General features: G+C 41.0%; 2 protein-coding genes across 2 annotated transcripts in view; one reads left to right on the top strand and one right to left on the bottom strand.

Annotated features, from left to right (window-relative positions):
• The window catches only part of ADGRE1 (adhesion G protein-coupled receptor E1), a 47,443-nt gene extending 31,979 nt beyond the window's left edge, over nt 1–15,464 (top strand). Inside the window, exons 16-22 of the mRNA XM_060094489.1 lie at nt 821–1,015; nt 2,741–2,976; nt 5,786–5,852; nt 8,346–8,437; nt 12,516–12,684; nt 12,798–12,902; nt 15,435–15,464. Of these exons, the coding sequence (XP_059950472.1) occupies nt 821–1,015; nt 2,741–2,976; nt 5,786–5,852; nt 8,346–8,437; nt 12,516–12,684; nt 12,798–12,902; nt 15,435–15,464 (894 nt within the window). The remainder of the gene's footprint in view (nt 1–820; nt 1,016–2,740; nt 2,977–5,785; nt 5,853–8,345; nt 8,438–12,515; nt 12,685–12,797; nt 12,903–15,434) is intronic.
• A 5,894-nt stretch (nt 15,465–21,358) lies between these two features.
• LOC132486950 (putative methyl-CpG-binding domain protein 3-like 3) lies at nt 21,359–22,363 on the bottom strand. Its single transcript, XM_060094488.1, has 2 exons — nt 22,337–22,363; nt 21,359–21,943 (listed from the first exon to the last, which is right to left on the bottom strand). The coding sequence occupies exons 1-2, from the start codon at nt 22,361–22,363 to the stop codon at nt 21,359–21,361; spliced, it is 612 nt and encodes a 203-aa protein (XP_059950471.1).

The raw sequence follows: 22,363 nt of genomic DNA, 5'->3' as shown, positions 1-22,363 counted from the left end.
AACAGCTAAAACTGTAGTCAGTTATCTCAACCGCTACATCACAATATCATAGAGAAGAGTTCATGAGATGGTGCCTGGCATATCTTTAACACACAGGAAGCACCCAAATAAACTTAAAATTAATTACAAATTATGGCATAGAGAAGGACTCAACTTGTCATTGCTACTCCCAGAAGTTGGGGGCATCTCTGAACACCTATTATCAGTCCTGGTTCAGAGCAGGAAACAGGAACCATTCAAGGTATTTCAAGCAGAAAAGTATTTAATACAGGGACTTGGATGCTCACAGAATCACAGGAAGGGATGGAGGACTTGAAGTCAGGGGGCTGCCATTTGGCTTCAAGATCACCCCTCTGCAGCCATAATCCAGAGGTCAAAAATAGAAGCTGTCATTTCACCCCACATCCATGAAATTAAAGATTAAAGATTGGATAGTCGGAAGGGGGAGTCCAGCCACAGCTCACTCCTGTCTGCAGAAAGCTGGTATCTGCCTCCATCCTGCCTTTCAAAACCTTCATGCATACATCTCACTGGAGAACCTAAATGACATTCAGGGCCTTAACCCCAAGAGATTATAGGAAATGTCATTTGTAAACATCCTGCCCTCGCGGAACAGGGCATAGGACAGGGGTGAGAATGGGTGCTGATGGATGCCAAACGATGATGATGAACAATATCTAGTTCACTCTGAGTGTCAGAGGGAGAAAAGGCCTCCAAGCTCTATATACCCAAGCCAGGAGTCTGGATAATTCGTTTTCCTGCCTGGGGGCGGGGTATGTTTGTCCTTCTCTGAGACCAACAGTTATCTCTTTCCTGACAGATGGAGTTCACTTTGTACATCATTAGCCACGTGGGCATGATCATCTCTTTGGTGTGTCTCACCGTGGCCATCATCACCTTCCTGATGTGTCGTACCATCCAAAACCACAACACCTACCTCCATTTGCACCTCTGCGTGTGCCTCTTCTTGGCCAAGATTCTCTTCCTCACCGGTGTAGACAAGACCGACAATCAGGTCTCATATCCTTCAGGCTGTGTCCCCATCCAGCCCCATCATCTCCAAATCTGCCTCTGCTCATCCTTACCTAACTCCCTCTATGCTAGTTCCCACCTCAGGACCTTTGCATGTGCTGTGCCCTCTTTCAATACTCGTCCCCCAGCTTCTCACCTAGTTGACTCCTTCTTGTGATAGGTCTCAGTTTAAAATCATTTCCCTGATCATTGTAGTGGTCCCTCCTACTACTCTTTAAGCCATTAATGCTCACGTGGGATGATTCCATCCTCATTCAGGGAACACCTGGCAATATCTGGAGATGTTGTTAGTTGTCACCCCTGGGAGGGGATGCTGCTGGCAGCTAATGGGTGGAGGCCAGGGATGCTGCTAAACACCTTACAATGCACAGGACAGCCGCCCCCCTGCCCCCAGCAGAAAATAATCTGGCAGTAGTGTTACAAATATCAGTAATGCTACAGTGGAGAAATTCTTTTTTTTTAATTGAAATATAGTTGATTTACAATGTTGTGCCAATCTCTGCTGTACTGCAAAGTGACTCAGTTATACACATATATACATTCTTTTTTATATTCTTTTCCATTATGGTTTATCACAGTATATTCAACAGAGTTCCCTGTGCTATACAGTAGGACCTTGTTGTTTATCCATTCTATCTGTAATAGTTTGTATCTACCAACCCCAAACTCCTAGTCCATCCCTCTTCCTCCCCCCTTCCCCCTTGGCAACCACAAGTCTGTTCTCTATGTCTATGAGTCTGTTTCTGTTTCGTAGATAGGTTAATTTGTGCCATATTTTAGATTCCACATATAAGTGATAACATATGGTATTTGCCTTTCTCTTTCTGACTTACTTCACTTAGTATGATAATCTCTAGTTGTATCCACAGCTGAGAAATTCTACTTCTTATCCCTCTATTTTGCTTCCTTTCTCAGCACCTATTTGAAACCATATTGATTTTGGGGGTTATTTTACTTATTGTGTATCTACCTCTCCCACGAGACCATGTGCCCCATGAGAACAAGAACTTTTAGCCAATTTACCCCCAGTAACTGTGCCAGAAACAGTAGGCTCTCAGGGTTTTTCCAAAGGGAGCGCTACTGACATTTCAGGTGGGGTGACCATTCTTGATGCAGAACTACCCCTCTCATTGCGGGATGTTTCGCTTTCCAGACCCCTTGAGAACTAAAGGCTAGTAGCACACCTCACTCTCATCGCGTGACCAGGGGTGGGCCAACTTTTCCTGTAAAGTGGCAGATATAAATATTTTTGGCTTTGCAGATACTATGGTCTCTGCTGTGACTATTCAGCTCTTCTGTTTTAGTGTGAAAACAGCCATAGAGAATACATAAATGGGGGTGGCTGTATGTCAATGAAATGTTATTTACAAAACAGGCAGCCAACCCATGGCTGTAGTTTGTGGACCCCTTCCCCTCCCCCATATCTTCAACCATCCCCTAAAGAAGGGTGATCATATATCTGTTTTCCCCCAAACTCTCCCAGTTTTAGCACTGAAAGTTATATGTCCTGAGAAAACCAGGCAAAGCTGGATGATTGGTTACCCTACCAAAATGATGGGGCCACCTTGGTGAAGAATAAGTACTTGTGGAATGAATGAAGGGGCCGTGTTTGGGGATCTCCAATCAAAGTAGCTTCTCCTTTGCCCTCTTCCGCTGAACCTGCTCTCTGGAGTAGGGGATCCTGAACATGCCTGATTCTTCCCTGCAGGTGGGCTGCGCCATCATCGCGGGCTTTCTGCACTACCTTTTCCTCGCTTGCTTCTTCTGGATGCTGGTGGAGGCTGTGATGCTCTTCCTTATGGCCAGGAACCTGAAAGTGGTGAATTACTTCAGCTCTCGAAACATCAAGATGCGGTATCTCTGTGCCTTTGGCTATGGGCTCCCGGCGCTGGTGGTGGCTGTGTCCGCCATCATACAACCACAAGGTTATGGGATGTATAATCGGTAAGTGACATCCTTCTCTCTCCCTGAAAATTATTATTATTATTATTATTAAGTATCCCATGATGATAATTATATGAACTCAGGAAGAGCAATAACAGGAGCAGTAGTTGTGACTCCCATTTATTGAGCTCTTACTTTATGTACTGTTGGTCTCAGGGCTGCCATATACAGTAGCACAGGTTGTGCATTGCACAAATCCAGGAGCCATTGTTTGCACTATAGTATCAGTGGATGATGGCAATGTGAACAATGAACTTGATTGCACAGGTTTCAATTCGTGGACTCTGGAGCCAACCTGCTTGGGTCTGAATCCTTGCTCCACCACCGTGTTACCTTGAGCAAGTTACTTAAACTCTGTATGCTTTCATTTCTTTATCTATTAAATGCAAGCTAATGACAATGCCTGTATCATAGTGTTGTTGTGAGTGTTAAGTGAGTTATTATTTGCAAAACATTTAGACAGTGTTGGGCACAGTGTAAAGCATTATATATGTTATTTTTACCACCATCATTATTGCCATGGACTGTTTTAAAGTGAGGTAAGGGGCTTCCCTGGTGGCGCAGTGGTTGAGAGTCCGCCTGCCGATGCAGGGGACGCGGGTTCGTGCCCTGGTCCGGGAAGATCCCATGTGCCGCGGAGCGGCTAGGCCCGTGAGCCATGGCCGCTGAGCCTGCACATCCGGAGCCTGTGCTCCACAACGGGAGAGGCCACAACAGTGAGAGCCCCGCATACCGCAAAATAAATAAATAAATAAATAAATAAAGTGAGGTAGGTTTATCACATGATTCTATGTGAGAAGATTTTAGGTAGTATGCTAGTAAGCCCTAATTAAACAATATTTTTATATTTATTTTGTAGGGCATTAGAAAAAAATTGCTGGCATATCAAACTCATGATTTCACAGACATGATTCCTTTGTATAGACATGATTCCACTGTATAAGTAAAAAGTTGAGTCAATTTTGAGGGAAAAAATTAGGTAAGTGACAGGACAAGTAGTATGTGGATAGGGTAGAGACTGTAATTCAGTGAGTTACTTCATTTCATCCTAGGATGGACCTTGTTATTGTAATTTACAGATGAGGAAAGTGAGCCTCAGAAGGGTGAAAAGACTTTCTCACTATCACACAGTGAAAAAGTAGCAAGGTGAGGACTTGAATCTGGGTCTTTCCAATCCCAGGGCCCGTGTTTATCACCCTGGTGCTATAGGCACTTTGCTGAGCTGTGTTTGAGGGATTAAGTGTCTAGCTTTCCTCCCTGCGTGCTGATGGCTTATACTTCAGGTGAGGTCATGAGATAAGGGGTGAGGGAATGGAATTCATGTTAAAGGAGTGCCCTTCATAATCTAAATCCTGTATGCTTTACAAATATATATTATCTCTAGTATTTCTCAACAAAATTCCTATGTTTCCACTGCATACAGCAACACCATTCAATGACACTACAGTGTTAATACTGCCCTCTAGATTTGTGCAGTGCACAACCTGTGCTGCGGTACATGGCGGCCCCAAGACCAACAGTGACTAAAGTAACAGCTTAATAAATGGTAGCTACAGAAGAAACTGAGGCTCAGCACAGTTGCAGGATTTGCCCAGGGTCACATATCTAGTAAGTGTCCAAGTTGAGTTCAGGTCTGACTGCCTTTTAAAAAAACATTCATTTATTTATGTTTTTTGAAATATAATTGATTTACAATGATTCAGGTGTACAGCAAACTGATTCAGTTATACGTAACAATATTTACATATATTCTTTTTCAGATTCTTTTCATTATAGGTTATTACAAGATATTGAATATAGTTCCCTATGCTATGCAATAGGTCCTTGTTGTTTATCTATTTTATATATAGTAGTGTGTATCTATTAATCCCAAATTCCAAATTTATCCCTCTCCTCTTTTCACCTTTGGAAACCATAAGTTTGTTTTTTATGTCTGTGAGGTCTGACTATCTTGTCAGGAGATAGTGGTGACAATGCAAGGCCACCATGATGAAGTGCCTGATGTTGGTGTGGGTAGTATAAGCCCTGACACAGACCAGAGAAGGATGAGGGCATATGGGAGCTGGAAAGTTCATGGAAGCCTTCCTGGAGGAGGTAGATTTTGAATGAGCCTTGAAAGCTCTACTGAAATGTACACGTAAGTGAGGACAAATCTTGCCTAAGGGAGAGCTCAAGCTGTATTTGGAAAATATATGGATTGGATTGGAAGAAGAGGAATTTGGGGGGGGGGCATGGAATTTGGTGAATACCTTCTAGGTAGTAGGAACTACAGAAAGTTTTGGAAGAGAGGAGTAGCATTGGCAAGGATTTGAAATGATCTCAGGAGACACTAGGGAGTGGGGAAGTGAGACAGGGAAGAGAAGGAGGAAATACAGGGTGCATTCCTGAGCAGGTCCTGCTGTAGGTAACTGGGGCTCAATCCCAGTAGGCACCTCTGTGGGACTGTGTAGGGCACATACCACAGTTATCCCACCCACGAGGTGAGGGAGCTGGCATATTTATCCAGCTACCTCCCATCAGCCACTGGTTGAGGGCTGCTCCCTGGGGGAACGAATTTTCTAAAGCTTTTAGTCTGATGCCCTCAGGCAGAAATGCAGATGCTAATGAGGAAATTGGCCCGTATTTACTGAAGTATTTATCCTTGAAAGGATATGGGAAGCATTTTCTCATGATGCAAACATTTTCTTGCCTTTTGATCACTCTACCACTGGTGACTTACATTCCAGGGAGAGAATATCTGGTTGGCCAAACTTGATTATTTTAGGGTCAGAACTCTGAGACAATCACTGACTCTTGTTTTTCTCCATAGCTGCTGGCTGAATACAGAAACAGGGTTTATCTGGAGTTTCCTGGGGCCAGTGTGCACAATTATAGTGGTAAGCTGATTGCTTGTTGCAGTGTGTTTTGGAGGAGGATCAAGGAGACCCAACGGATCAAGAAGTGCCAGTGGATGTTGCAAAGCTCTGGTCACTTATTCCTCAAACACGTGCTCCATTCTGATCCTTGATTCCTGAGATTTCCAAGTTAGAATGTAATTTCTTTGATTTGTAATTTTTTTTTTTTCGGTACGCGGACCTCTCGCTGTTGTGGCCTCTCCCGTTGCGGAGCACAGGCTCCGGACGCGCAGGCTCAGCGGCCATGGCTCACGGGCCTAGCCGCTCCGCGGCACATGGGATCTTCCCGGACCGGGGCACGATCCCGTGTCCCCTGCATTAGCAGGCAGACTCTCAACCACTGCGCCAACAGGGAAGCCCTGTAATATATTTTTTTTAATGCCAGCATGCAAATCCCCTGGAAGGGACCACAGTCTTATCAACCCTTTGTATTTCAGTAAGAATGGGTCTATTGATCTCTTCTGAGTACAGATGTTGAATAAGAGAAAAGGTAGAAGAAATTAAGAGCAATTGGTTGGTGGCGGGGGGTGGGGGGAGGGTTGGATAAGGAAATGGTGGGAAAGAGGCAAAGGGAAGCCTGAAGATTATTTATTTATTTATTTATTTATTTATTTATTGCTGTGTTGGGTCTTTGCTACTGCATGCAGGCTTTCTTTAGTTGTGGCGAGTGAGGGCTACTCTTTGTTGTGGTGCATGGGCTTCTCATTGCGGTGGCTTCTCATGTTTCAGAGCACGGGCTCTAGGCGCATTGGCTTCAGTAGTTGTGGCACACGGGCTCAGTAGTTGTGGCTCGCGGGCTCTAGAGCACAGGCTCTGTAGTTGTGGAGCATGGGCTTAGTTGCTCCGCGGCATGTGGGATTTTCCTGGACAAGGGCTCCTGTGTCCCCTGCATTGGCAGGTGGATTCTTAACTACTGCGCCACCAGGGAAGCCCCATGGAGATTTAAAAAAAGTTTTATGGGGGTTTAATCGACAAAAACTATATATATTTAAGGTGTGCAACTTGATGTTTTGACATATGTATACACTGTGAAATGATCACCACAATCAACCTAATTAACAAATCCATCACCTCACATACTTACCATTTTTTCCCTTTTCTTTCTTTGTTGTGAGAACCCGTAAGAGCTACCCTTCTAGCAAATTTCAAGTATATAATACAGTATTGTAACAGAAGTCACCATGTTGTACATTACATCTCTAGAACTTACCTTGCATAACTGAAATTTTGTACCCTTAGACCAACATCTCCCCATCCCCTGGGAGCCACCATTCTACTCTCTGGGAAGACTGGGGAGGTTGAGTACCCTCTCCTTGCTTCCTTGCCTCCAATCTAGATTCTACAGTCCTGCAAGATGAGAGTCTTCTGACTCTCACTCATGGTGGCTTGTTTCCTTGAGTCATTTGTAATTGTTAATTGTGAGCTCATATTTGACTGATCTAAATCTTGGGAATTCTTGAGGTTTTATTCCTCCAGAGGGGTTTTGCTTACTTCTATCAGGTTTTGGGGGTCCATGTATTAGTTTCCTAGGGCTGCCATAACAAAGTATCACAAGCTGGGTAGCTTAGAACAACTGAATTTTATTGACTCACAGTTCTGGAGGCTAGAAGTCTGAAATCAAGGGGTCAGCAGGCCATGCTCCATCTGAAGGCTCTAGGGAAGAATCTGTTCCAGTCTACTCTCCAAATTCTGGTAGTCTCAGGCATTCCTTGGCTCGCAGATGTCTGTCTTCTCCCTGTATCTCTTCACATTGTCTTCCCTCTGTGCATGTCTGTCTCTATGTCCAAATTTCCCCTTTTTATAAGGACACCAGTCATATTGGATTAGGGCCCACCCTAATGACTGCATTTTAATTTGATCATCTCTGTAAAGCCCCTATATCCAAATACGGTAGCATTCTGAGGTCTTGGGGGTTAGGGCTTCAACATGTCTTATTTTTTGTGTGTGGGAAGACACAATTCAACCCATGATGGGGCACTGGTCTTGATACTAACTTCCCAGATGCATCCAGTGGAAATAAACCAAGAGCAAGCAAAGGCTGTTTACTAGGAGATTGTTATGGTAAGGGAGTCAACCACTTGCATTGTCAAATCGCTTGCATTGGTCAGAGACTAAAAAGCAGGCAGATGAGTAGGAAAGCTTTATAGAGGAAAAAAGGGAATGCTTCATGTGTGCCCTGCTTGGAGGCTGTAGGCATGGGGACCCTATGGGTAGGCTAACTAAAAGCAAGGCATTCTATGGGATTGGTTAGGGTTACATACTGGCTTTCTCCTTTTGGCCCTAAATAGGAAGCAGGGGCAGAAATGAGGGAGGCTGTCAATTATTAGTCAAGTCCTGGTCATTTGGGGTCAGTTATTGTGTGGCATCCTACAGTGGTTACTGTAGACTGTGGGTCAGAGTTCTATTTTTATAGGTGGTCTGGTCATCATCCTTTTGTATATCCAATCTCTCCATCCCTTCTGCTTGACTCTGTAGATCAATTCCATCCTCCTGACTGGGACACTGTGGATCCTGAGGCAGAAGATTTCTAGTGTCAGCTCTGAAGTCTCCAAGCTCAAAGATACCAGGTACAGTCCATCCTTCCTTTCCCCTCCTCTTCTAGTCTCCTTTCCTTCTTTCCCCAAATGTTCATTGAGTACCTTTTGTAAGCCTGGTCCTGTGCCCCAAATGGAATAGCACAGTGTCTAGATCAGACTGTCTCAAACCTCAGCACTGCCACTTAAAAGCTGTGTGACCTTAGGCAAGTTACATAACCTCTCTGAAACTCAGTTTCCTCATCTGTAGAATGGGGATGCTAACACTGACCATTTCATGTGGCTTATGAAGCATTTAGTACAGTTCCTAGGAGGAGTGAGTGTTTCCTGTATTAGAACTATTAAAATATTCTCTAATTCTTCTACTGTGCATACTTATATGTACATATTTACAAAACCAGAATCATACTATTTTATTTGTCTAACCATTTTTCTCTTAACAACATGTAATGAATATTTTTTTATTTAATTAGAAATTGTTGACAATATCTTTTTTTTATATATAGTGTTTCAGTGTAAAGACCTAGCACAATTTATTCAAATCATCCCTTATTTATGGACATTTAAGTTGTTTCTTTTTTTTTCCTTTCTTTCTTTTTTTTTTACGATTATAAACAATCCTATCTTGAAATATCCTTGTAGGCAAATCTTCTTACACATCTGTTGTTATGAAATACAATAATAGTATGGAGAACAGTATGGAGGTCCCTTACAAAACTAAAAATAGAATTACCATATGACCCAGCAATCCCACTACTGGTCATATACCCAGAGAAAACCATAATTCAAAAAGAGTCATGCATCCCAATGTTCATTGCAGCACTATTTACAATAGCCAGGTCACGGAAGCAACCTAAATCTCCATCGATAGATGAATGGATAAAGAAGATGTGGTACATATATACAATGAAATATTACTCAGCCATAAAAAGGAATGAAACTGGGTAATTTGTAGAGACGTGGATGGACCTAGAGACTGTCATACAGAGTGAAGTAAGTCAGAAAGAGAAAAACAAATATCGTATATTAATGCATATATAATGGAATCTAGAAAAATGGTACAGATGAACCAGTTTGCAAGGCAGAAATAGAGACACAGATGCAGAGCACAAACATATGGACACCAAGGGTAGAAAGTGTGGGGGCGGGATGGTGGTGGGATGAATTGGGAGATTGGGATTGACATGTATACACTGATGTGTATAAAATAGATAACAAATAAGAACCTGCTGTATAAAAAAATAAATTAAATAAAATTCAAAAAAATACAATAATAGGCATGAAATTGCCTGAGTCAGAGTAGGTTGGATTGTAACACTGTTAATATATATTGCAAATCGTTTTCCAGAACATGTTTCCATTTACAATAGTGCTTGTTTACCTGCAGCTTTGCCAACACTAGTGTTTATCATTTTTATTGTTTTCCTGAATTAATATATGAAATTTACAATCTCATTATTTTAGTTTCATATATATATATTTTATCTTACAGATGTGGGACTTTTTCATATTCTTATAGGCCATTTGTTTTCTTAACTTCATCATTCAACTAAAGTTCATTTTAAGAACCTACTAAAACCAGACATTGTCTAGCTTTTATCACCAATAAACTGATGACATCCTTTACTTATTTTCCTGTCAGTGTCCAATCCCTCACTCCTCTTGAATATTTTTTAAAGTTATTTTTTAAAAGTTAGTGCAAAAAGTTGAAACAAAGTTAATACATACAATGGTAAGAAAAATTAAGTAGTGAAAAAGGGAACACATATAAAGTCATTCTCTATCTCTCCCCTGACCCCCTGGGTCCCCAGATCCCTCCTACCCTAAGCAACCATTATCACTTAAGTTGACCTTCATTCCAGAATATTCTATACTTATATATCCATTACATAAATGATAGGATACTGTACGTATTATTCTGTACTTTGTGTTTTCCACATATTATGTACCTTACATCATATCAATACTTAAGGTTAAAAACAACTAAAAAAAGGGAATTCTCTGGTGGTCCAGTGGTTAGGACTCTATGCTTCCATTGCAGGGGGCACGGGTTCCATTCCTGATTGGGGAACTAAGATCCTGCAAGCCACATGGCATGGCCAAAAAATAAAAACAAACAAACAAACAAAAAACAACTAATGAAAATATTTATTTTGTGCCAGACACTGTTCTAAGCACCCTTAGTGTCTTCCCATCTCATTATTTAATCTGTAGAGCAAGCAATATCTCTGTATAGGTATTGTATTATTATCTCTATATCAGTTTGAGGAAACTAAGGCACAATGAAGTTAAGTAACTTACAAAGACCATAAAGTTAGTGAATGGATCAGTCAGAATTTATTTGTGGGCAGTCTGACCCAGAGCCTGTATCCTTATCCACTCTGGTACATTGTGACTCTCATCTCATTTAAAAAATGTTTTTATAATCTACTCTTTATATCTATAGATTTGTCTATTCTGGACATTTCTTATCAATTGAATCATACACTATGTGGCCTTTTGTGTCTGGCTTCTCTCACTGAGCAACATGTTTTCAACGTTCATCCACGTTGTAGCGAGTGTCAGTGCTTCATTACTTTTTTTTTGTTTTTTTGTGTATTTTTGTGGTATGTGGGCCTCTCACTGTTGTGGCCTCTCCCGTTGTGGAGCACAGGCTGCGGATGCACAGGCTCAGCGGCCATGGCTCATGGGCCCAGCCACTCCGTGGCATGTGGGATCTTCCTGGACTGGGGCACAAACCCACGTCCCCTTCATCGGCAGGCGGACTCTCAACCACTGCGCCACCAGGGAAGCCCCCTGCTTCATTACTTTTTATGACTGAATAATATTCCACTATATGGATGGACCACATTGTGTGCATCCATTCATCTGTTGATGGACATTTGGGTTGTTTTAGTTGGGGGATAAGTAAATAGGGAATGGCTGCTTGATAGGTACATAGTTTCTTTTTGGGGTGATAAAAATGTCTTGGAACTGGATGGTGATGATGTTTGTACGTTGTGAATGTGCTCAATGCCACTGAGTTGCACACTTTCAGTGGCCAAAATGGTTAATCTTATGGTATGTGAGTTTTGCCTCCAATAAAAAGGAAGGCTTCATAGTATTTCATATGATGGCTTCACGGTTCACTTAATGTGTCCCAAATTCTTGGACAGGTAGGTCCTTCTAGCCTTTAAAACTTTTTTTATTGATGTATGGTTGATTTACATTGTTGTGTTAATTTCTGCTGTACAGCAAAGTGACTTAGTAGTATATATATATATATTTTTTTTCATATTCTTTTACATTGTGGTTTATCACAGGATATTGAATATAGTTCCCTGTGCTATACAGTAGGACCTTGTTGTTTATCCATTCTATATATAATAGTTTGCATCTGCTAATCCCAAACTCCAAATCCATCCTTCCCCCGTCCCCCGCTTTGGCAACCACATGTCTGTTCTCTATGTCTGTGAGTCTGTTTCTGTTTTGTAGATAAGTTCATTTGTGTCATATTTTAGATTCCACACGTAAGTGATATAATATGGTATTTGTCTTTCTCTTTCTGACTTACATACTTTTTCATACTTAATATGATAAAAATGGCATTATTTCATTCTTTTTAATGGTTGAGTAAATATTCCATTGTGTGTGTGTATAAATATATATACATAGAAATTTGCACATATATACACGCATATATACATATATATACAATATATATGTGATATATATATTGTGTATAAATAAATAAATAAATATATATATATATATATATATATATATACAGAAACCACATCTTCTTTATCTGTTGATGGACATTTAGGTTGTTTCCATGTCTTGTCTATTGTAAATAGTGCCTTCTAGCCTTTTATTACTACAGACAATATTGCATTAAATACATGTGTCCACACATCTTTGTGTCCATGTGTATCTGTAGGCCAATTGCCTTTTCAATGTCTGTAGGAATTGATTTTCCTACCTCTAGGCTTGGAGCCTCTGTTCCACGTTTATTCTCATCCAGGTAACGGGTCACATGGTGGCAGCCTCAGGCTAAACCTGGGAGAGTGGTGGCCCATGAGGACAACAGCCACCTCCTAGAACATTATCCTCTGCAAATCTTCCCCTCCAGGTTACTGACATTCAAAGCTTTTGCCCAGATCTTCATCTTGGGGTGTTCCTGGGTGTTAGGCATTTTCCAGATTGGACCCATGGCCAATATCATGGCTTACTTGTTCACCATCATCAACAGCCTGCAAGGAGCCTTCATCTTTCTCATTCATTGTCTGCTCAACCGCCAGGTATGTAGCTGCTGCCCTCCCAGTTCCCCTCCTTCCAGGGCTCATGCCTTTGCCCACACATGCCCCTGCACCTAAGAGTGATTCATCTCCCCATGATGTGTCTCCACCTTCAGGTACGGGAAGAATACAGAAGATGCATGACCAGGAAGACCAAACCCAGCTCCCAGTCTGAGACCTCAGGGATCGTACTGTCATCCGTTCCCTCCACTTCCAAAACGGTAAGAGTCTGCATGTTGTATGCAGGTTCTGGTCAGACAGAATGTCTGCTTCTTAGCAATACTAGACAGCACTGTATGTTGAGTACCTACTGTGAGCTAAACACAGACACGGGTATTAACTCATTTGATAAAGTTTGGGGTTTAAGGGTGGGGGTTTGGGAGCCTGACTGCCTGGGTTTAAATGCCAGCTCTGCCCCTCAGTAGCTATGCAAACTAAAAAAGATAAAATTATGACTCACAGATATAAAATAAGCATATGTCAAGGATTTTATTCTGCTCATTAATCAGTGAGGGAAGCAGCAGATGTTATAACTGGTTCACAAGAGAACGCAAAGAACAGACGTGTATGTGTATTACATCATACATATAATGTGTACAATGTATATAATGTACACATATACATAGCACACATATAATGTATACAATATTCACAATGTATACATAATACATAATATTATTACTTTATATATATGTATGTTCTTTGTGTTCTCTTTTGAACCAATTATAACATCTGCCTGTTTTCCTCATTTATAATTATATGTAATATATGAACATATAATTATATATTATATAATTATACATATAATTGCAAATATACAGACATATATAATTATTCACATTATAATATATAAAATTTATATTATATAATATATAAATATATATTATATATAAATTTCATATATAATATTTATAAATTATACATAATTATACATAAATGTATTTTATACATAATTGTATTTTATACATAATTATAAATATACAGCCATTATATAATTATTAATATTATATAATATAATCATACATATAATTATAAATATACAGACATATATAATATATTTAAAATTCATATATGTGTATTACTTATGTGTTAATATATGTGAATTAAATACATATATAATCTCAATAATATTGAAATGAGAGTGCAAGTAAAGGAAAAACAGATTTTTCTATGAGATTATTTTCCATCACTGTCAGTTATTTAAAATTTACAGAATTGTAAAATAACTCCACCATAGATCAGATAATACCCAAAGGGGTATCCTCTAACAATGCATCATTTTTGTTCAAAGCACACATTTTCTCCTACACAATGGATCTCATCCAGTCTCATGGCTACAAACACCATCTATTAGCAATGACCCCCATATTATAAATAATGTGAAGTTTAGCCCCCTCTCCTGAATTCTAGACTCGTATAACCTGCCACCTACCAAATGCCCCCACTTAGATGTCTAATAGATGTTGCAGATGTAACATGTTCCAAATGAGCTTCTGATTCCTCTACCTCTCATTTCCACATAGGGTCTTCTATTTTTCTATTGCTCGGGAGTGAAGGTGTGAAGTTAACCTTGACTCTGCTTTTCTTCTCACTCTCTTCCATCTCTGATTCATCAGAAAATCCTGATGACTCTTTCTCAAAATGGATCCAGAGTCTGATCGCTTCTCTTTCCCTTCATTCCTTCCACTGTGGTCCAAGTCCAAGTCTCTAGCCAGGATGATGTAAATAGCCTCAAAAGTGTCCTTCCTGCTGCCTCTCTTGCCTTTTCCCTGCCCTACCTTTGGTCTATTCTCCCTACAGCAGCCAGAGGGCACTCGTGAACCCCTGAGTCAGGTCACATTCCTTCTCTGCCTACAACACTCCATGGCTCCCACCTTACTCAGAGTAAAGCCAAACTCAGAGGGCATTCATGAATCCCTGAGTCAGGTCACATTATTTCTCTGCCTACAGCACTCCATGGCTCCCACCTTAGAGTAAAAGTCAAAGTCCTCCTGGTGGCCCACAAGGCCTTGTCTGATCTGACTCTCTTTTCCTTTTTGACCTTGTCTTCTATTAATTGACCTCTCACTTCACACTGCTCCACCCTCACTGGCCTGTTCAAGATTCTTCAAACATGCCAGGCTCATTTCCTCCTTAGGAACCTTGAACTGAATGCTCTTGAATGTCTTGAATGTTTTTGTCCTGATACCTGCATGGACAACTCCCTCACTTCCCTCTTGTCCTTCAAATCTTTGTTCCAGTCATTTCTTATCAATGAAATTTCCTCTGACAACTGTATTTTGCACAGCCTCCTATTCCCCTACCCTGGTGTTCATGCTTCCTCCACGCACCTTGTCTTGATTTTCTTTTCCATGCTTTCTACTTTCTAACACTATAATTTCCTTGTTCATCTCATTTAATTTTTATGGTCTTCCATCCCCCTCTAGAAGGTCTTATTTTTTTTCACTGATGTATTCCAAGCACAAGTAACTAAGATCCAGTGGCTTAAATAAATATGAAATTCTTTTTCTTGCAAGAATAGAAGTCCAGAGTTAGGTGTTGCTGGTATTGGTTCTGTTGCTTAGTGGTGTTGTTAAGGATCTAAGCTCTCCCTAGATTTCCATTCCACTGACAACATGTTGGCTTTTCATCAATTATTTTCATGGTTGCAAGATGGTTGCCATAACTCCAGACATTGTGACCACGTTCAAGGCAGGAAGGAGAGGGATGGGGCAGAGTGGTAAACTCTCCTTTCAACCTTCTCCCTTTAACAGGAAACAAAAGCTTTTCCAGAAGCCCCTTAGCAGATTTCCCTTTCATCTAATTGGCCAGAACTGCATCACATGACCACTCATAGTTACAAAGGAATTTGAAAAAACAAGTATTCTGCTTTCTAGCTTCTAGAATGGGAATATCAATAGTGAAGAGGTTGAGAATAGCTTTTGAGTCTGCCAACAGTGCCTGCCACCCTAGGTGTAATCACTGTTAACATTTAAATGTTTATCCTTCTAGTTTTTATTGCCATATGTATCTCTGTCTGTATTTATAAGACCCATGCCCACATAGATCTGATCCCTGGACTCACGCTTGTACTAATACTGCCACTGTTTCTGATTCTAATTTCTCTCACAGGGTTAAAGTCCTTTCTTTCTTTCAAATACACTATGAAACAACATTTCAAGAAAGCAGGTGCCTGCAGGAGCTTCCTCAGAAATCTTCTCTTCTTGGCTTAATATGGAAATGCAGGATCCTGCCAGCACCAGAACTCTCTGGGAAATTCGGATCATGGACGGATATGTGGGATGGTCTTCCCATGGCTTCATGTCCTGCTGAGAAACAAGAGTTCCTGTTCCAGCTTACCATTTTATCTTCTGCGCTCTGCAACTCTTTGACTTTCCAGAGTTTTGCGGAGAAAACAGATCGCAGTGCAATGGCGGGACCAAGAACTTCTGGCTACCATTTTGTTTTGTCCTAAGTCCATTGATGTGTGGCTTCATGAGTGCCTCTCCAGCATCTATCACATGCTTGACACAGAGAGTAGCCCTCAATAAATGATGTGCCCTCTGACTGACTAGCTTACCTTTCAACAAAGAACCCTCCTGCTTTTATAGAAATGAACAGTAAAATTGTAAGGAGAGCCTCAGGGGATAAATAAAGCACACACACTTATAGGCAGAAACACTTAAAAGAGTTATGTTGGTAAGTAGGAGCAGTCAAAGGGAATTAAGAGGTACAAACTTCTAGGTGTAAAATAAATAAGTGACAAAAATGTAAGGTTCAGCAGAGTGAATATAGTCAATATTTTATGATAACTTTAGAGTATAATCTATAAAAATATCAAATTACGATGCTGTACACCTGAAAGTAACACAATACTGTAAGTCAACTATATTTCAATTGAGAAAAAAAGAAGGAAGTGAAAATTCAACATGTAGATCTCCCCTCTGTGGCCACTCTAATACCTCCCTAATCAAAGTGTGGTCCATGGACCAGAAAAATCAGCCTCACCTTGTTAGAAAAGTAGGATATCAGGTGCCACCCCAAATCTGCTGAACCAGAGCCTGCATTTTTTTACTTTTTATTTTGTTTTATTTATTCATTTTTTGGCTGTATTGGGTCTTCATTGCTGTGCACGGCCTTTCTCTTGTTGCGGTGAGTGGGGGCTACTTTTCATTGTGGTGCACAGTCTTCTCATTGCAGTGGCTTCTCTTGTTGTGGAGCATGGGCTCTAGGCACGCGGGCTTCAGTAGTTGCAGGACATGGACTCAGTAGTTGCAGCACGTGGGCTCTAGGGCACGTGGGCTTCAGTAGTTGTGGCGTGTGGGCTCAGTAGTTGTGGCTCATGGGCTCTAGAGCACAGAGAGCCTGCATTTTAATGAGATCCCCAGGGGGTTTGTGTTGGACTCATGAATGTTCTAGAATATTCTTCTGTTTGCCATACTGATAGCTCAGCTCGTCTTTAAACCCAGAAAGGAAACATTTATTTTGGGAATTTACACCTGCCATTCCCTCTTCCTATGACATTTTTCCTCAAAATCTGATTCATTGTTATCCTCTCTTTGAGTCTCAGCTTAGTCATCACTTCCACTAGGAAACATTCTTTGAATCTCTCTTTTTTAAAAAAGTGAAGTATAGTTGATTTACTATATTATATTATTCTTTGAATCTCTTGAAGTAGGATTAGATATTATCTCTGTGTGCCTCCTAAGGCTTTGTTGAGCTGAAACAAATGGACTGTCAGATATTTCTCCAGCAAAAATGGGTTTATTTGGTATCAGTGGAGAATTACAATTCAGGGTCTGCAACATGCAACATGTGGTGAGCCACAAGCAAGTTCTTGTACGGCAAGGGAAAGAGAACTCTTTTAAAGAGAGGAAAAGGAAGTTAAGAGGGCTATAGTAAACAAAGAGTCCAAGGCTTTTATTGGCTGAGTCCTTGCCAGGAAAGAAAAGAAGTCTTTCTTCTTCTTGGGCTCTGCTATCAACACAGGACTTGAGAACTCCCTTTTCTTGCCTCCCAACTCTATTTACTTTAGCTTTCTGTTTATTAATTTTTTTTTACAACTTCATGCTTTCTAGCCCTGTACTATAATTTCCCTTTTTTGGGGGTGTCTCCAACAAACTCTGAACTCCATCCATACAGAGAATTGTATTTAGTAGGTTCTCCATAAATATGTTGAATGAATGAGGGAATGAATGAATTCTCTCCATTTTGAAGCTGAGGAACCTGAGATCCAGAGAGCTTAAGTACCTTTCTCAGCGTTACACAGGTGTAGGTGGCTGAGCTTGGCTTTCAGCTCTTGATAATAGAGCTCCTCTTCCAGACCCCTGGCCCCTCGCCTTCTCTTCCTTTGACCTCAGGAATTCTTGGGGACACAGAGAAGAGACTAAATATTTACTTTGAATCAACTTACCACTTAAGATTCAATTGGCTCAGTAATAATCATGTGTTGGACAATTTGATAGCAACATTAAACTTGGTTGTCAGAGGCTTGGTTTTTGTCATTTGTGGCAGCCACAACTTGGGAGGGGGCTGACACATGTTTACAAACAAGGGTTCATTTATGATAGGTAGGTCTTCAATGCTTGGCTTATCCAGAGTGTTCAGTACAGAGGTGACAGTTCTAAGGGATATTGAAATGAGACTGCACAGCTCTTACCTTTAGCCAATATAGGTAGATTGATTGCATCAGTGGCCTCAAGATGGGTCTCCATGTCTCCACACCCCTTCCCTGCGACTTTGTAACTCCTTCCCACTCTGACTCAGACTTGGCTTTGAGACTTGCTTTGGCCAAAGGAATATTAGCAAGTGTGACTCATAGGTTTCAAAAGTGAGTGTCATCCTTTTTGCCCTTTATGTGATTAATCTTGCTTGATTTTGCATCCCTGCCTCTGCCATGAGAATATGCCCAGGGTAACCTGCTGGACGTATGTGAGAAACATATGGAAGAGAGTTTAGTCATCCTATTATACCAGCTGAGGTTTTCCATAATCAGCCACCTAGCCAACTTGTAGCTGACTGTGATCATATGAGTGAGCCCAGCCAAGATCAGCACACTGCCCCAACCAACCCACAGACTCAGCAGCAACAATCAAGCCTCATTTTTTTCAGACACTTAGTTTCATGAGTGGTTTGCTATGAAACATTACTTTTGGCAATTGCCCCAACTGATATAGTAGCCAATGGGTTGTCAACCTTTTGCATTTGATTGCAACAACTTGAAATAGACAAAGAGAAAGATTGGATCTCCATTTCCTCTTAGTTATTAGGACTTATAAATCTATAATGGTTGAATTAAAGCTCTTTCTGAAGAAGATCTGTGCAAGGCTTTATCTGTTTCTGCAACAGTATTACATGTTGGTCTAAAATACAGTCACCTTCAGGAATCCTATATTTCTAAAGTAAGTGGGTAAAGTTATGATCTCCACAATAGGATTTTTTCTTACTATAAACATCAAGCTTGGTGTATTTCTTCACCCCCATGTCTCATATGCCTCCACTAAAGGGAGAAAAGAGACTTAGGATAAAACCTGCATAGTTCTTAAATCCCATAAAGTGCAATAACATTGTCCTCTTACAATCCAAATAATTTATGGTGTCCCCCCCCACAAAATACAAATCCATCCAGTCAAGAAATATTTATTGACCACTGACAATGTGACTTCCCACCCCAGATCATTAAACTAGTTGAAAAAAAATTGAAAAGTTGAAATGTAAGGATATTAGAATGTAAAATATCATTTTAAATTTAAATATTTTATTTATAACTCAACCAGAATTTTGAAAATTTTACTTTCTTTGTTTTACTAGAAGCAAACTCATCAATAATATTTTCAAAATCAAGTTCTAGGGAAAAAAATGAACCTTTAAAAAGTACATTTAGGGCCTCCCTGGTGGTGCAAGTGGTTGAGAGTCCGCCTGCCGATGCAGGGGATACGGGTTCGTGCCCCGGTCTGGGAGGATCCCATATGCCGCGGAGCGGCTGCGCCCGTGAGCCATGGCCGCTGAGCCTGCGCGTCCGGAGCCTGTGCTCCGCAATGGGGGAGGCCACAACAGTGAGAGGCCCGCATACCGCAAAAAAAAAAAAAAAAAAAAAAAAAAAAAGTACATTTAAAAAGAGTACATAAAAATGTTTGCAAATGAAGCAACTGACAAAGGATTAATCTCCAAAACTTACAAGCAGCTCATGCAGCATAATATCAAAAAACTAAACAACCCAATCCAAAAATGGGTAGAAGACCTAAATAGACATTTCTCCAAAGAATATATACAGATTGCCAACAAACACATGAAAGAATGCTCAACATCATTAATAATTAGAGAAATGCAGATCAAAACTGCAATGAGATATCACTTCACACTGGTCAGAATGGACATCATCAAAAAATCTACAAACAATAAATGCTGGAGAGGGTGTGGAGAAAAGGGAACCCTTTGCACTGTTGGTGGGAATGTAAATTGATACAGCCACTATGGAGAACAGTATGGAGGTTCCTGAAAAAACTAAAAATAGAACTACCATACGACCCAGCAATCCCACTACTGGGCATATACCCTGAGAAAACCATAATTCAAAAAGAGTCATGTGCCACAATGTTCATTGCAGCTCTATTTACAATAGCCAGGACATGGAAGCAACCTAAGTGTCCATCAACAGTTGAATAGATAAAGAAGATGTGGCACATATATACAATGGAATATTACTCCGCCATAAAAGAAACGAAATTGAGTTACTTGTAGTGAGGTGGATGGACCTAGAGTCTGTCATACAGAGTGAAGTAAGTCATAAAGAGAAAAACAAATACCGTATGTTAACACATATATATGGAATCTAAAAAAAAAAAATGGTCATGAAGAACCTAGGGGCAGGATGGGAATAAAGACGCATACCTACTAGAGAATGGACTTGAGGACATGGGGCATGGGAAGGGTAAGCTGGGACAAAGTGAGAGAGTGGCATGGACATATATACACTACCAAACGTAAAATAGACGGCTAGTGGGAGGCAGCCGCATAGTGCAGGGAGATAAGCTCGGTGCTTTGTGTCCACCTAGAGGGGTGGGATAGGGAAGGTGGGAGGGAGATGCAACAGGGAGGGGATATGGGGATATATGTATGCGTATGGCTGATTCACTTTGTTGTACAGCAGAAACTAACACACCATTGTAAAGCAATTATACTCCAATAAAGATGTTTTTAAAAAGTCTTATGTCTGATTTAGGATTTGACACAATTACAAAAAAAAGGTGTTAAAATGAGAAGTAGAAAGCAAGCTTAATAAAATTTTATAACATTAATATTAAAAAATAATCTCTAGAGTAGGTATCATTTCTTGCTTAAGTGTAAGCAATGTAAGAAAATATTATAACAAAAAACATTAAATAATCCCCCCAGACTACATTACCTCTGTAGAATTCAATAGAGAAATCCTGACAGAGATTGAAGTGTACAAAGATAAGGAAAAATCATTTTTCTTGTCACATGAAACCCAATCTCTTACTCAGAAAAACGTTTACTCTTGTCATTTTTGCCTACCAAGAGTTTAACAGAGTACAATGTTAATCTAACAAAGCATCTCAGTCCAGAAACATGGTTGACACTTAAAGAGGCAAGTAGAACGGAGGGCTGTCCTGCAGTGAACCACTTCCCAGGGGCCGCAGCACTCGGCTTCTTCAGGACAGCCTTATCCATTTTTCACCTAGTTCTCAGGGCTCCTGGCTCTCTCTGTCTCCCTGGCAAGCCTGTCTGCCCTCAAGGCCATACCCAGTCTCTCCCTTGCTCTTTTCACTTTCCGAGACTGTCGGCGAATATCTGCATATGTTACTCGTTGCCTGCAGAGGGTCTGTGGGAGGAAGAGACCCAATCCTGGGATCATCTCTGCCCCGTCTGAAGACTGGGTAGTGATGGCTTCAGGGCTGGTGTGCAGAGACCCGTCACCAGCACGGCCCAGGGATTCACCTGCATCACGCGGGGCAATTACTCCGAAAATAATTGCGCTGTCCAACGTGCTGAAAGATTCTCCTTCAGGGCTGTAGACCTGGAGCCCCTGCAGTCTCCTGAATGCACAGACTTGCTGGGGCTTCTCCAAGTTCCCCTCGCATCGACGGCGCCTGACCGCCTTGTCAGGATGAGAAGTTATCTTTGTGACTTGCCTCTTGAAAATGCAGCTGGTCAGCCTCATAGGAAGTGCAGTTCTGTCACGACGTCTCTGCTTGGCCTTGGCTAAATGGTCTTGTCTTTTCTTCTCCAACGTCTCAGCCATCATATTTCTTTTGAGCTTCCCCTGTGAAAACAAAATGAAATGTAACATTTGAATAAAGTGGGAGATGAAACCACTGCCGGTCATGGAGAATGTTCTCAGCTCGTTTGGATAACCACTCCTCTCTCCCTAGAGAAATGAATCTCAATTTACTCTGCATCACAGTCTTTCAGAGGGTTGTTAGAACCCAGATTTCTGGATCTCAATGCAAGTAAGTCTGGGGTGAGGACAAGAAATTGCGTTTCTAGGTGATTCCAACTGATGCTAATGCTGCTAGTACCGGCACCACACACTGAGAACTGAAGCCTGGGACATCAAACAGATAGGAGTCAAAGACAGAAAGCTCCAGGTCATTACCCAGTACCAATTCCAGACTTTCCCCTCCACCATCCTCCCTTGAGGAGGTTTTCCTCTTACCATCTCTGTACTGTCAACTCCGCACAT

The sequence above is a fragment of the Mesoplodon densirostris genome, chromosome 3, assembly GCF_025265405.1.
Source record: "Mesoplodon densirostris isolate mMesDen1 chromosome 3, mMesDen1 primary haplotype, whole genome shotgun sequence".
Lineage (NCBI taxonomy): Eukaryota > Metazoa > Chordata > Mammalia > Artiodactyla > Ziphiidae > Mesoplodon > Mesoplodon densirostris.
Note: the sequence above shows the minus strand (reverse complement) of the source record. Positions and strands in the feature narration are given on the sequence as shown.

What these genes read in the sequence shown, in the direction of transcription:
- LOC132486950 (XM_060094488.1), bottom strand. Translation starts at nt 22,363, where the DNA reads ATGTGCGGAGTTGACAGTACAGAGATG. An exon ending in GAGTTGACAGTACAGAGATG is followed by an intron (nt 21,944 to 22,336) that starts GTAAGAGGAAAA and finishes TTGTTTTCACAG; the next exon opens with GGGAAGCTCAAAAGAAATAT.